This window comes from Charadrius vociferus, unplaced genomic scaffold, assembly GCF_000708025.1.
Source record: "Charadrius vociferus isolate BGI_N301 unplaced genomic scaffold, ASM70802v2 scaffold15, whole genome shotgun sequence".
NCBI lineage: Eukaryota > Metazoa > Chordata > Aves > Charadriiformes > Charadriidae > Charadrius > Charadrius vociferus.
The window spans coordinates 3,830,170-3,844,057 of record NW_009650064.1 but is presented as its reverse complement, the minus strand read 5'-3'; the positions used below and the strand labels follow the sequence as shown (position 1 = coordinate 3,844,057).

The following is a 13,888-nucleotide window of genomic DNA, read 5'->3' as shown; positions in this document are numbered from 1 at the left end:
AGCATTTGCAAAGTTTACAGAGAACTGCAGGTCATGAAACTGTGCAAATGACGTTTGAATTCTAGAAAGCCCCAACACCACGGATGAGAAATGTCATAACAATTGGCAACAACAATTTCTGTAACACTTTGGATCACTTGGGAAATTTTCCACAGTGTAGCCCAAGTAACCAATCTACAAGGATTAATGTTGAAATGTAAGAAAGGAACACTGAATGAAGGAAAAGCATTCTGACCTAATTCTCACATCATTTAAGACTTATTTTAATTACCAATTCAAATATGAATGAAACAACAATTCAACGAAAAGTTGGCTTCAGAAACGGGAACAACTTCAGGAACAACTGGCTTCAGAAACAAGGTAATGTGTGTCAGCTGAGGAAGAAATCAGTTCTGTTAAAAGTGAGCTTCAGGTACCATTTAAATATATGCCAGACTTGAAAATTCTGGATATGACAACAGCCAATATTAACCGTTTTTTGGTTTTTTTTTTAGTTTGCAAGAGATTTTCATTTGCAATTTGTACTTTCTAGTACTACTTTAAAATTATGCTATTGAATTTCTGAATAAAGTACTTAATTTGCATTTCTCTAAAACATATTTTGATTAGAAAAGGAGCTACCTAGCTAACTGGGCCATCTACAATACAATGGCGAGTTGATTGTTTTTACTTACTTATTAAAAACAGCCAGAGAGATTAGTTGACTCACGCTAACATCAAACTCCAGATCAGCTGCAGATCCAGAAACTGCCTACATCTTCTGTCTCAATACTTTTATGTGAAGCCATGTTCTTTCTCTCATAGGAGTTTTCCATGATGATCTACCTCACTCTACCTCTTCTACAAAGCAAACTACCAATATGAGTGAAAACAGAAGCCCTTGAAGATAAAACGATATGGTACACGAACAAGTTACTATGAGGTGAGACAAGTGTGATCTTGCCACGGAATAAATGTGAGCAGAGGGACAGCCCACTGCATAGTAGCCTGCGTGCACCCATTTCACACTCCAGTTTACCTTGCACTATCTTGTCTACAAAGTCGTTTTACGACACCGGAAAAAATCACGTCATCCCTCCGTGATTGTTTTCTCTCTCAATTCCTTATTCTGTTTTAGCTCATTAGTCTGGGAACAGCTTGAGATAACAATCCGTCTTGGATTTGAAGAGTGTCTAGCAAAATAGACTCCCTGGATCAAGGTATCTAGACACCCCTGCAATAATAAATAGAAGAAATCTTATTGACCTACAGATAATCTAAACTGATCTATGTCATTATGCTGAAACAGTGAAACTCCCTACGACAACAGCTTCAAGAGGAAGTAGACTAAAGTCCTCTTTCTATTCCTGTAAGGCAGACAGATTGTATTCCTTGAAATCTACCGTACAGGAGGTAAATTAATTCTTTAGAATCAGCCTTTGAAAAGGAAGTTGTTAATGTTTATAGATATATCGAAAGACACAGCTGTTCTTTTTCAATAACAGAGGTATATACAGAACAAATTCCTCTTTTAGTCAGACGTTTATCACATCCTTATTTCAAAGAGTAATAGTCATTACACAGTAAAGTTCAAAGAGTGCTTTGGGTTTCAGAAGTGATATATGTTAATTTGGAATGCACACATGATTTTTCAAACCTTTTCAATGAGCAGTTATGAAACTGCTTATGCATACAGCATAAGCAAAGTACAGCAAAGTAGGAAAGGCTTCTTAAGGCTCAAGCTTGGTTTTCTTGGTTATATTTTGTACTCCCTCACAGGTAATCTTAAATCTTGAGGGACCTCTAGATCACACGTTCAACACCTAAAACCTTAGATAACAGAAAGAGAAACAGACAGACAGCAGCTTCGATTCACTGATAATACTGAAAATAAAACAGGCAAATCTAAAGAAATGATGGTCTAAACCCTCATATGCCAACAGCGTGGTTTCCATTTCTCAGGGAGGAACCTTCCCACTTCTGAAATGCTCATTATCAATGCACAACAAACGAACTCAGTATAATGGGGTAGCACCTTTACCGCTGCACTAATGTAATAATAAACCAAAACATATTTACTACATATATTTATTTGTGGCATTCACCCATACTGAGAATACAATTACAAATTATGCAGACAATACATACTAAAAGACAACATGATTATTCAAGATACAGAGTATTATTAACAGAAATGTATTTATTTAGAGAAGTAAATGTAATTTAGGTATACTATGAGTTTGTATTTCTCTTCATGAACAGATGTACAATAATTGAAATATTCAGAAGAGGAGTATGCTCTGGTTTTTTGTTTTGTTTTAGTTTTTTTAAGAGACTTTCCTTTCTGCAGCACTCTGGATGCTAGAAAAGTATCGTTTCATTAACCTCTAACTTAAGAAATGAGATCAAGAATCACTCAGATGCAATTCAGAATGGGGGCCAGCTCAGTGAAGCTCACGTCACACATCAAAACAAAGACAACAACCCTCTTCACTCAAATCCATAAACAAGAAAGAAAAATATACATGATAGCAGAACAGTATGTAGTTACTTGTATCAATACTTACTGTAATTTATAATTTTATGTTTGATGTTATTTAACAACAATTTAGGAATGGCTAAGTAAAAAAAATTATTCATTAGGTTTGCAGAATTCATTTTGTTTGGGATTTTCAAGGCAATGGCAACTAAGGGACTCAGATGTCTAATCAGCATAGAAGGAGAGAATCCGCTTTCTTTGAAAACCTCCAACTTACTACATAGTACCTTTCTAGCCTTCATTAAAGATTATTTTAACTGATTCATATACCTAGGTTATTTACAAACAAAGGATTTCACAGCTAAGTACTGAATGGGTAAAGATTTAATTTCATACAATGTTCCTAAATATTAACATTTTAAATACTTTTATTCTGCATACCCAGAAAATAATTCATAAGCCTCTAAGTGCTGTCTGAAAACAACTGAAATGGAAAACAATTCTAGAAAGGAATTCTATTCAATCAAGTCCTCTCTGCAAACATGAAAACAATACAATTATATGGTTCAGTCTGGTCCTTGTGGGAGGAAGGAAAAGTTACCCTTCGTGACATATTTCATAAAGACAATGGCCTTACAGAACTGTTACATACAGAGCAGAACACCTAAATCGCGTTTCAACCACCCTTACAAAAAAAGGTTCGCTTAGTAGCATTTCAACAAAAAGGCAAAATTTTCAGCCTAAGGCTGAAACAAATTTACTTCCAAAGCACAACAAACAGCTTTGTTCTACAAAATTTACTTCAGGCAGGTATTAACACCACCGAATTCATCTGGGGAAGAAACACGACATTAACCTAGTAAATAAAGGAGAGATCTATACATTAAAGACATAATAAAACTTGAACTACTACTCATTCTTTTTATAAACTAGCAGATATGGAACTATGGGGAGGCACTAAAAGAACTATGAATTTGCAGCTTATTACTGTCTATATATCAGAATGTGTTATTATATTATTCAGATTTCTCGAGTAGGACTTCTAAAATAATGTTTTTCTTTCAACTGAAGCACACACAAAAATGCAACAATAGATCTACCTCTCTTCATAGGGAAAATAAATCCAATTTGGTTCTGTACTAGGATATATTTTTCACGCCCAGGAATTTAATATTCATTATGAAAGGCCTTTTCTAATCATAGCATTTTATCAACAGAGAGGATTATCTTCACATCTTGCTTGCAAGTCAAGATAAGTCAGAGGTAGCTTAGGAATGCTTTAGAATTTAGTGTTTTACTTGAAATGAATTAATCCCTCTTTCAAAGGGGTTAATAATAAGTACAAAAGGCAAACAGTATATACAGCTGCCACTGCCTGCACCAAGAAAATAATTCCAAGAAGCTCAAAATAAGATTAGAACAGGGAAAAGCACAGTGCGCTTCTTTGCATTTGCTTCAGTGCACCAGTTCAGGCTGGTTTTCTACAAAAGGAAGCACCCCACTAACATAGTATGCTATTCCAAGTGACAGAAGAGCAATGACAATGATGAGGAGCAGCACCCTCCAGAAGCCCAGGTCTTCCACAAACTCTTGCCATGTTGTGCGGAAACTGGAAAGAACTCCTTCACCTTGCTGTAGGTTTGGATTAAGGAGGGAATGGCTTTCCATCGCACTACGAAGGATTAAAGTTAAAAATACATCAGAGCAAAAGAATGCACCTTTAAGTATGACAGTAATCCTACTAAGTGCAACTGAAACATTCTAAATTAAAAATTAAACCCACCTGCAGATTTATAGCATTGCCTTTGCTAAATCAAGACAAAGCAGGTCAGGAAAGACTCCTAACTCTAACCTTAAGTTAGCTGAAAGGAGGTTTTATTAACTTGTGCAAAGAGAATTATATTTGTATCTGTACAACTGCACTGGGTTTGCAGGCTTGCCACCTAGAAGCCTTGAAAAATCAGTCCCTGTAATTTCTACTACATATGGCTTAGTAAAATTTAACGAAGCATAAGCTGAAACCTCAAGGGGCACAGCTCTTGTTAATAAAACAAAAATTACGATTTAAAAATAAACTCTGATGAATAAAATGGAAACTTTAACCAATATAATTTTGATTCTGAACTCTGGAGTGATCTTTACTACTCTCCTCCGTGTCTTTGTTACAGAGGCCTCTTCCCTAGCATAAAAATATCACAGAAAACAATAAATTTGGATAACAAGAAGTTCAGAAACTTTCTGATCTTCAAGACAAGTTGGCATTGCTGTGTTTTCTGCCATATGGCGTTCAGAAGCTGCTTTGATGTTTTAACATTCCACTACCAAACCATCAGCCTCCCTTAAATTGTCAGACTGTAAGTTAGCGACTAGAACTCTCACTTTTAAATGAGAAACAAATATAAAGTCAGAATCATACAGTCACCTTGTCAATGCATTGCCTTTAGAAAAAATGTAAGTTGTTTCAAATACTGCATGACTTCTTGTATCATTCTCCCAATTTTGCTGGCTTTACAACTGGCTTATAACAGGTAACCTTCTCTGTTGCTGTATGAAAAAACTCATGAAGAATAGGAAAACTTTCTCATCACTTGATTTCACTTACATAAAATTTTAGCCATCTGCACATTCTCACTTGAGTGAAATTACATACACAGGCATTTACAGGATCAGGCTCGGACAAGCACAAACCAACTCCATACACAATGATGTCAACAGCAGAAGGTAAGCAGAGAAAAACCAATTTCTTTCCTTCCTTCTAATTGCTTTCAGTTACCATATTCCTAGTTCTCTCTTATAGAAATAATAAAAGAAAACATTTCAGGGAAAACCAATTACCAAGTCAAAACTAATTGTAGAAACACTATTGTTCTTGGTGACAATAATAAATTGACAAATGATTATCAGAAAAAAGTCTCATTTATGAATCCCTCTTTTGAGATTATACCACAGAAACCTTCACACTATTCATATGGTATTTTTTCTTCGGATGTACAGCCATTGAAGAATAATTAGCCTAAACTCCCATAGCTTGCTGAAGTATTGCAGTGTCACATGGGGAAGATTTCAGAAATTGCCTATTAAGCAGCTTGTCTTTTTTGTTTTTTAAATATTTATCTTGCTGTAAAGCTATTTTTGCTTGCCCATAGCTGCAGGGTTTAGTCATCTTCCTTGCTTATTATGATTTGCCCAACAAAACAAAGGGTTTAATAAAAGACAGCCACTGGTGTAGAACAGAACTACTCACTGAGTACTAACTAGTTAATACATAACCACAGACAGGTTAAATAGAGGTGCAATGCAATTTAAGTGGAAAGATCACATGCTTGCTTATTAAATAGAAAAGGGTACATAGAAAACGCTTTTGCTGTTTTATATTACAACCCAATTAAAATCAATGTTATCCAAGATATTTTTTCTTATTACGAATTACGGCTGCCTAAGAAATGGTAAGGCAGCAATGCATCCTACAGAAGTGCTTGTGCCACACAACCCAGACAGATGTTCTCTTTCCAACACAACGTGGAAGTTCACATTTGGATGCATTTGTGGGTGCAGGCACAGGTCACGCTGGGCTGTGTAGATGGACAGATCATCTGCACTGTAAGATGGACAGAGCGAGCTCTGCCTCCTGACAGCACAGTGCCACTCCTCACTGGCAGGAGTGCAAAGCAAGAGAAAATAAATTTGACTCTGGAACCTAGTTTTGGTCTCTGCTTCCAGAGCAGCAGCAACTGTATGTAACAAGGAACAGAAAACTTAAGTCAGAGACTGTTTGTAGAAAGAGTGATCATTATTTCTCCATAGGTTCATACATAATGAAAGAGAGTTGGGGGGGCGGTGGGGGAAGAGGACAGAAGACATTCATCTAAGTGTCTGTAAAACGTGAAAATAATACTAAGAGGAAGGAGTGAAACTGTGGAGGTCTGAAAAGCCAACTGTTACAAAGACATTATTTATTTACAAAGCAAACAGCATACAAGCTCACTTGCTTTTGCTGCTGTAGGCATCTGATATTTATTATTTTTAAAATAATGTATTTCAGACATTTAAACACATTCACAAACAAGCTGGGTAATGCACTGTTTATGTCTCTGTGCCTCTCCCCAAGGAGAGTTGCTGACTTGCTTGCCAAAGCAAACAATATAACATTTATGAAGGTCAAATAACAGAAAGGAAGCTATGTTCATTAAAGGGACACTATCGAATCAAAAATCGAAATTTAAATGGGGCTGAGCTGTTGGTCCATATGTTTAAACAAAACCCACATAAATGCATTTCTGTGTGACAAGCAACTGTCAATAAAATTTAGTTAAGTCAGGAAGGTAATATGCACAAATTCTAATAATTTATACCCATGTGATTTTGAGAATAATAATAAATTTTCTATTCCAGGGCTTAAAACAGTCTCTATGATGAGTGGGGTCACCTAATGTATAAGAAAAAACTTCCAATCTGCTCACTGGGAGTATCTCGCATGATTTCCATAATTTTGCTGGTTTCACGTTTTCTGTTTACGCAACTTAGATAACAGCTCCATCTACACAGTTTAATTTTCACTTAGGGTGAAGGCCGTGTACATTTGACACAAACTCAACAACAGTTATGTGACAAAACTCCCTGTCTTTTGTGATATAATGTTCCAGCAGTCACAGCTCATGATCATTATAATAGACAATATAAAAATAACAAATTTGAATAAATTCAGTATTAGAGCAAGTATTCCAAACAACATTGATATCCTGTTTCCAATATAAATTAACAAAAGAAAACAAAACAGTACTGGAAAGGTCTCTTGCATTATTAATCTCAGTCCCATGTTCTGTCATGTTTACTGGCAATTCAATGGTTTCTGCAAGAGAATTAGCCTCCTTTGAAACCTGCAAAGCTTCTTGCCTCATCTAAATCCTATAGGAAGGCTGTCTTCGAAGCTTGTTGTTAAAAAACTGCCAATTCGCAATCAAAAAAGTATCTGTGGTTTATCTGTATCCTTTGGCTCTTGAGCTATCATCAGTTTTTGTCTTAACCAGTTATTTCGCATTGTTCAAAAGCAGTATTTCTTGTCAGCAACCACACACCTCTCAGCCTTCTCTGACAGGCTAAAATGAGCTCTAGTTGCCTCCTTTTGCAAGAAGACATTCTGTTCCCTTGAGTGCCAAAGTAATGCTTCTCCATGCTTCTTAAAAGACAAATTAAACTTCTTTGAAGGGGGCGAATCAGCATTATAAAATTTACTACGCAGCAGAAGTTACCATAGCTTTTTACAACGGCACTGGCAGTTTCCTTTATGTAGTGGAAATAACTCTTTTTGCACGTTCTAGGACTTTTTTAGGGTATCATCAACTCCTGGAACCGACTAATACATCAACTCTTTCTTCCTGTACCCTCGTTTTCCACTGAGGAACTTCCATTTTACAGTATACAGCTTTACGTAAATGAAGTTGCATTTTGTGCTACTGAATCACAATTTATACCTATTAACTTCCTCTCCCTTTTCATACCGTATTTTTGCCTATGCCATCCCAATTTCCCTCTGGGTTGCCTATATCTCACTTCTTAGTATAACTAACATGCTACTACTTTCTATGCCAGTATCGTTTATAAAAATTATAAGTAAGGACAGTTCCAGAACCAGACCTTTAGGAATTCATTAGTAACTTCCCTCTAATCCAATACTTTTCCTGAAACTGTCAGCAATTTTCCTGAAATCTTCTATTCTCCTTTAACTATCTCTTTAGCCACCACGAAATTCTTATTTTATTCTCCATGTTTTCCAGGACTACTACCAATAGCAATTTCATATATGGCACTGTATCAAATCCTTTTTTCAAGTTCAGATAGATGGAAAGTCTGCTATCCCTTCTGTGCGTAGACAATCCATCTTATCGAAAGGATGTTAGGTTAACCTGTGATACTGGCATTTTGCATTTCACCCCATTTTCCCTTTGGATTTGTGATAAGTGGTAGAATATTTATTTTTGGGAGTCTGTAATGGAAAATTAGTACTTATTTTAAAAAACTTCCACCATAAAATAAAAATCTCAGTAAAAAACGTTCTTTTTTTCTTACATTTGATCTGCTTAAAGAAATTTTTCCAAAATGTAAAATTTGATTTTTATTTGGTCTGACAATACCAGGCCAAATGTGATATTATCTGTCCTGAGAACAAACAATCAAGTCAATTGCAAAAATCTAAAAGCCATATACATTCTTTCTCCTAGTCATTATTTTTGTTTTGTAAATACCTTTCACTTTCAGCAGTTTGCATTGTTTCCAGCTTTGAGTGAGCTCCTCTGTTAAATCCTTTCACCTCTTGCTCCTCTAAAGATTCCAGCAGTCTAATCACATCTTTATTCACTCCCCTTCGTTTTGCAAGAACAAGTGGTGTTGCACCTTGGTGATTGCTGAAATTACCCCACAAAAGGACATGAGAATAAAATAAACTTTTAATATAGAAATTTTGTAACAAGACACTCAGCATAACACATTACAATTTAGTAAGTCCTCAGGACTATTTTCTATCATATCAGAAAGTAAGAAATTCTTGTCTATACAAGTTATAGCATAACTCACTATAAAAGAAAATCAGTGTGTTTAGGTTTGAAATTGCACAACTCTTTTTCCTCTAAATAAAATCAAAATTCCTAGTACTCTAATCTAATTGGAATCTCTGGGTGTTATAACAAAAAATAAACAGTAGATTTATGGCAATGTTCAAAATTAAGTTTAATTTCAAGACGGAATTGTGCAATCTGGTTCCTCATAGTTCCTTTTTCCATGAGGGTATTAGGACATCAGGCAAAAATGAAATAAAACACAGATGGTCCCTCTGCTAAGATTAAAATAATATTGAATAGGAGCAGAGCTGCCTTCAGACTGGGGATTTTCAACAGAGTCGTTTGAAATGAGAAAAAAAACCCAACCAACTCACAACCCATAAAGAATCTGGTCTGCCTATAACTAGTTTTGCTGAGTTGAAAACATTAATGAGGGACAGGTGAAAAAGAGACAGATTTAAAAACTCTAAGGTTTTGAAGTTACTACTGTTTTTTGCATGTGTTGTGAATATGCAGAAAGTTCCACAAACAAAATAATTCAGTTACTGGAACGAAACAGCTAGTTATTTTGCATCTTGAGAGCCTGCATCTGAGCACTGGCATCTGACAGCTGCTGGAAGCCAGAAGGAAAGAATATACAATATTTAAAAGAAGGGCTGAGTCACAGCCTTTGAGGGAGGGGGAAAACACTGAAAGGAAGCATTGTTACCAAAGGAGTATGGGAATGAACTGACACACACATATACTGTATTTTCTTTGTCTTATACAGTACAACAATTAAAACAATAGAACTGTGGTGGAGAAAATTCTTTTAAAGCGGTCAATGTGATTTTTTCTTTGGTGCCAACCACCCACACCTGGCTGTCTGGCCAAACCAGGACAGCAACGTCATCAGTGAAGCAGAATTGGATGCAGCGGCCCACACCAGCAGCTGCTATTTTTATTTGCTTTGCTTGTTGTACAGACTAGCAGAAGTGGCCTCCTATTGTTTTCCTGCCTGCTTATTTCATGTTTCTATTATGTGATATCTTAAAAAAGGTGAATTGCACCAAATATAGCATTTCAGCAACAGCAGGTTTATATGCAAGGCTCCAGCGAGAGAAGACTAATATATTATAAAATATGTGCTGTAAAAAAAAAAAAAAAAAAAGTGACTTACCAAATATCAATTTTAAGTCCATTAGAAACCAGGAACTGGATGGTATCCACATGCCCACAGAGATGAAGGGCTGTGTTACCTTGGTAATCAGTGGCTAGCAGGTCAGCACCAAATTTATGCAAGAGTTGACAGATGTCTACATTTCCTCTGGCTGCAGCAAGGTGAAGGCCAGTTCGGCCTCGGCTGTCACGAATATTTGGGTCGAAACCGCTCTCTAACAGTCGTTTGGAATAGTTAAAATCTCCATCAATGCAAGCCTGCAGCAGCGGCACATTTGTCTGGGAAGAGTCGTTTACAAAAACGTAGGACATTGTTCTGTTTCTCTTTGGAGTAGGCAGCTAACCTGCAAGTAAAAGTGGGAAGAAATGATGGTGAAACCAGGCAAATGAACACAATATAAATACTCGGTAGACTGCTCAGGTTCCCAAACAAGAATGGAAACTAGCTTATAAACCAACTCTGAAATCCTCCTATCCTAGACATTAACTTTGTGTGCTGCATTCCCTTCTGGTAATATGGAAAGAGCTCCTTTTAGTCTTATACCTCTGGAAACAGCAGCAAAGCTTTGTTATTACAGAAAACTGATAAGATCAATGCCACAAATGCAAGACAGGTTAGCTTTCACCAAGCAAGAGATCACATGTAGTAGTATTGATATTAAAGGGCAAAACACTGTGGATCAGAACTGAAAGGGAGAAGAACCACCTTTCATAAACTGGGAAACTATAAACAATTCAGTTAATAGATACAGTGACACTAACTGCAATTCTTACTAGCTATAAGCAACGCTAAGCCAGTGGGATTTCCACCGTCTGAATTTGAAGTTTGATGCACAAAGTACAATCAGTTGCTGAAAATGCTTGAGTACTATAAATACTAATTCTTTCATTTAGCAAGAAATATATTTTTTCAATACCTTTTGCAGAACATTATTTTTATAGTCCCACGGATACACAAACTACTGAGAAACAAGAATAGCAATACAGACCATAGAAAACTGGCTGTATTATGTGAAATTGCCAACCTGAAAGTGAAAACTGAAGTGGGTCCAAGGATGACAATGGTAAAATCAAGTATGGAGCTATTGTGGGTTCAACCAGAACCCAATACGGAGAAGCCCAAATGTAGTTTCCCTGGATTAATACTAAATAGTCCTTTCCTGTATCAGGACCTAGAAGAGGAAGATAAATGTTGTTTCACCATGGATTTCTTGATACAGAACACTTAACAAACAATTATTTAAGTTTTGCTGAAGAATAGATTAAGGATGAGTCAAATAATGAATGTATGATGACACTGTGTGCTTACGGGACACAGAAAAGATGACTTGAAAACAATAAGGAAAAAAGACAATGGTTATGCAAGAGGATGGTAAAATGTGCAACAGTATGAGGCAACAGTAAGAAATGAAAACATCCAGGAGACTGGACAACAAAGCTTTGCACTGCCTCACAGAGAAGGCAAAAAAGAAAAAAAAAATCATATAAACAAGTAAAAATCCTTAGAAGAACTCTCAATACAGACATGACACAGTTCAAGTGACAGGAAGGAAAAGTGATTTTACTAGATAAGCTTTGAATGGAAACTGAACTGAAACTTCACTTGACACAGTGTATTTCACTTGCCCAGGGTTTGTATTTTGCGCTCATGATGTAGCAGTGTTGATTAACTATCTGAACCTCTTATTCAGACTGCTACACGCAGATTTAAATTTTCTCATCTATATAAGGTATCCTTCCACATCAGTGCACTCATTCAGCCGAGAGAATGGAAACATGGCCAGGAGCCAAAGAATTCGATTTAAAATCTCTCCTTTTTTTGGGGAGTTTATAATGTCTACATTTTATAGCTCTTCCCCCATGTTTTAGATCAAATTCAAGATCAAAGTATCTACAGAAGTAATTTCAAAATGTTTACACACTGGTCTGATTAACAGCTGTAGCATTTGGGGCTGTTGAGTTTAATATATCATATTCAAACTTCCCCAGTTTGTATTTCCTATCAGGACAAATTCTGCTACATGTATCAACACTGCCTAGCTTCCCTCTCTCTTGGACGCAGAAGAGAGAGAGATAGGAATAACTTCTGTGTCCTGGTATCTGTACAAGGAATGATTGTAAGCAGAGTACGTTCCCCGAGGCTGCAAGTATGTTTTTAAGCATGTGATGGTGTATCAGTGGCTCAAACAGCCTTTTTCACAATCATATCCAATAGCAAAAGGACAGTCCACTGATGTACCATAAAACACTTCATGCAAGACCGGTGTCATTTAGGTCACTAACAACTTTCTTATAACCCAACACAAAAAGAAAAGATAATTTGCTTATTCAAATTTCCAACAAGTTGGTCACAAAACCCCTGGATGTTGCAAAGCTAGGATTCCCAGCTGACTGCAATTTCAGTTTTCTTGCCCCTTTCCTACCCAAATCATACATGATACCAGAATGCTTCTTCAACTCTGCTAGTCCAATCTTTGCTGAGAAAAACATTGGGCCCAGTTTCAGTACGATGCGATTGTGACCTTTACATTCTGCACTAAATCTTCCCTAAAGCAAGATCATAAATCATCTAAAAACCTCCAATTATCAGCCACAGTAACAGCTCATCAACAACACAAAACCCTACTTGTACTTGATAAAAGATCGTGGTTCGCTTTTAAAATAATATTTGAGAGTTTAAACCTCTTTAATAAAAGAAGGTCTAACACAAATCAACAACAGAATATTATACTGGAAGAGACATGCTATTTGAGAAACAGTATGGCATGCTCTGTTGAATGTAAGCTAATGTTTGTATTTTCATTCCAGACGTGTATATCTGGTAAGGCCTTACAGAATTCCCCGTCACTTCACATACAACTCTGATGAAACATTAGCTAATAATACCAGAAAAAAAAATATGTCACCGCCTTATCTTCTCAGGAAAGGAAGCACAAAGATTAGCAGTTATCAGAAAGTGTAACTGGAAGTAATTCTGATTCAGAATTTATTATCACTGGAATCTTTTAGAATTCATTGCTGAAGTGTAAAAGACTAAAGTGAAACCTTAGTACTTCACAGTAAGAAAGGAAAAAAACCCAACAAATCCTTCTTCCCAACGCTTGAAGATTGTGGACTAAGCAAATGCATTCACACACACAAAAATCTGGACCATCTGGTTTGATTTATCTTTGTGGTTAAAAAGACTTTTTCTACAAACACAATTCTATTTCACATATGGCTACCTAACCTATGCCAGATATGAGCTGCATACAAAGCTGAACTATACATCATTTTTAAAATGCCAGTCCCCTAATGACATGTTCTTGCCTCAAATTTAACCCAATTTAGCATAATCTCCTGAGTAACAAAGCTCAGAAAAAAAATTACAATAGTCAACTTAATTAGACATTTTTGAATAAAAAAACCCCTATGGTTACATTGCTGTCCACAGTATGTATCAAAAAGCTTTCTGCCGTAAGGAGTATCTACTGCAGTGGATTTAGAAACAAAATTCCAAAGCATTAGCCATCCTCTTTAAATTGCTTCTGAAAGGTGAATCAGATAGCAACTCTGAACTGCCGAAAAGCTGGTACACCAACCATTAAGCACTAATGTAACAGGCACAAATTAGGACAAACGGACTTGGATTAGTAACAAGACAGAAAAGTATTGCAAAATGAGCATTCCGAATATCCCTATAAATTACTACTACTGGAGTTAAATAAATCTAATTGGG

At 36.3% G+C, this 13,888-nt stretch overlaps 1 protein-coding gene across 1 annotated transcript; it reads right to left on the bottom strand.

Moving 5' to 3' along the window:
- Positions 1–3,306: 3,306 nt before the first annotated feature.
- ANKRD46 (ankyrin repeat domain 46) lies at positions 3,307–10,518 on the bottom strand. Its single transcript, XM_009891824.1, has 3 exons — positions 10,172–10,518; positions 8,701–8,859; positions 3,307–4,130 (listed from the first exon to the last, which is right to left on the bottom strand). The coding sequence occupies exons 1-3, from the start codon at positions 10,480–10,482 to the stop codon at positions 3,914–3,916; spliced, it is 687 nt and encodes a 228-aa protein (XP_009890126.1). The 5' UTR covers positions 10,483–10,518; the 3' UTR covers positions 3,307–3,913.
- Positions 10,519–13,888: the final 3,370 nt, after the last annotated feature.

Excerpts from the sequence above, each read along its gene's own strand:
- ANKRD46 (XM_009891824.1), bottom strand. The coding sequence starts at position 10,482 with ATGTCCTACGTTTTTGTAAACGACTCTTCCCAGACAAATGTGCCGCTG. Across the intron at positions 8,860-10,171 it reads GGACTTAAAATTGATATTTG|CAATCACCAAGGTGCAACAC; the intron begins GTAAGTCACTTT and ends GGGTAATTTCAG. Across the intron at positions 4,131-8,700 it reads CAAACTGCTGAAAGTGAAAG|TGCGATGGAAAGCCATTCCC; the intron begins GTATTTACAAAA and ends AATCCTTCGTAG.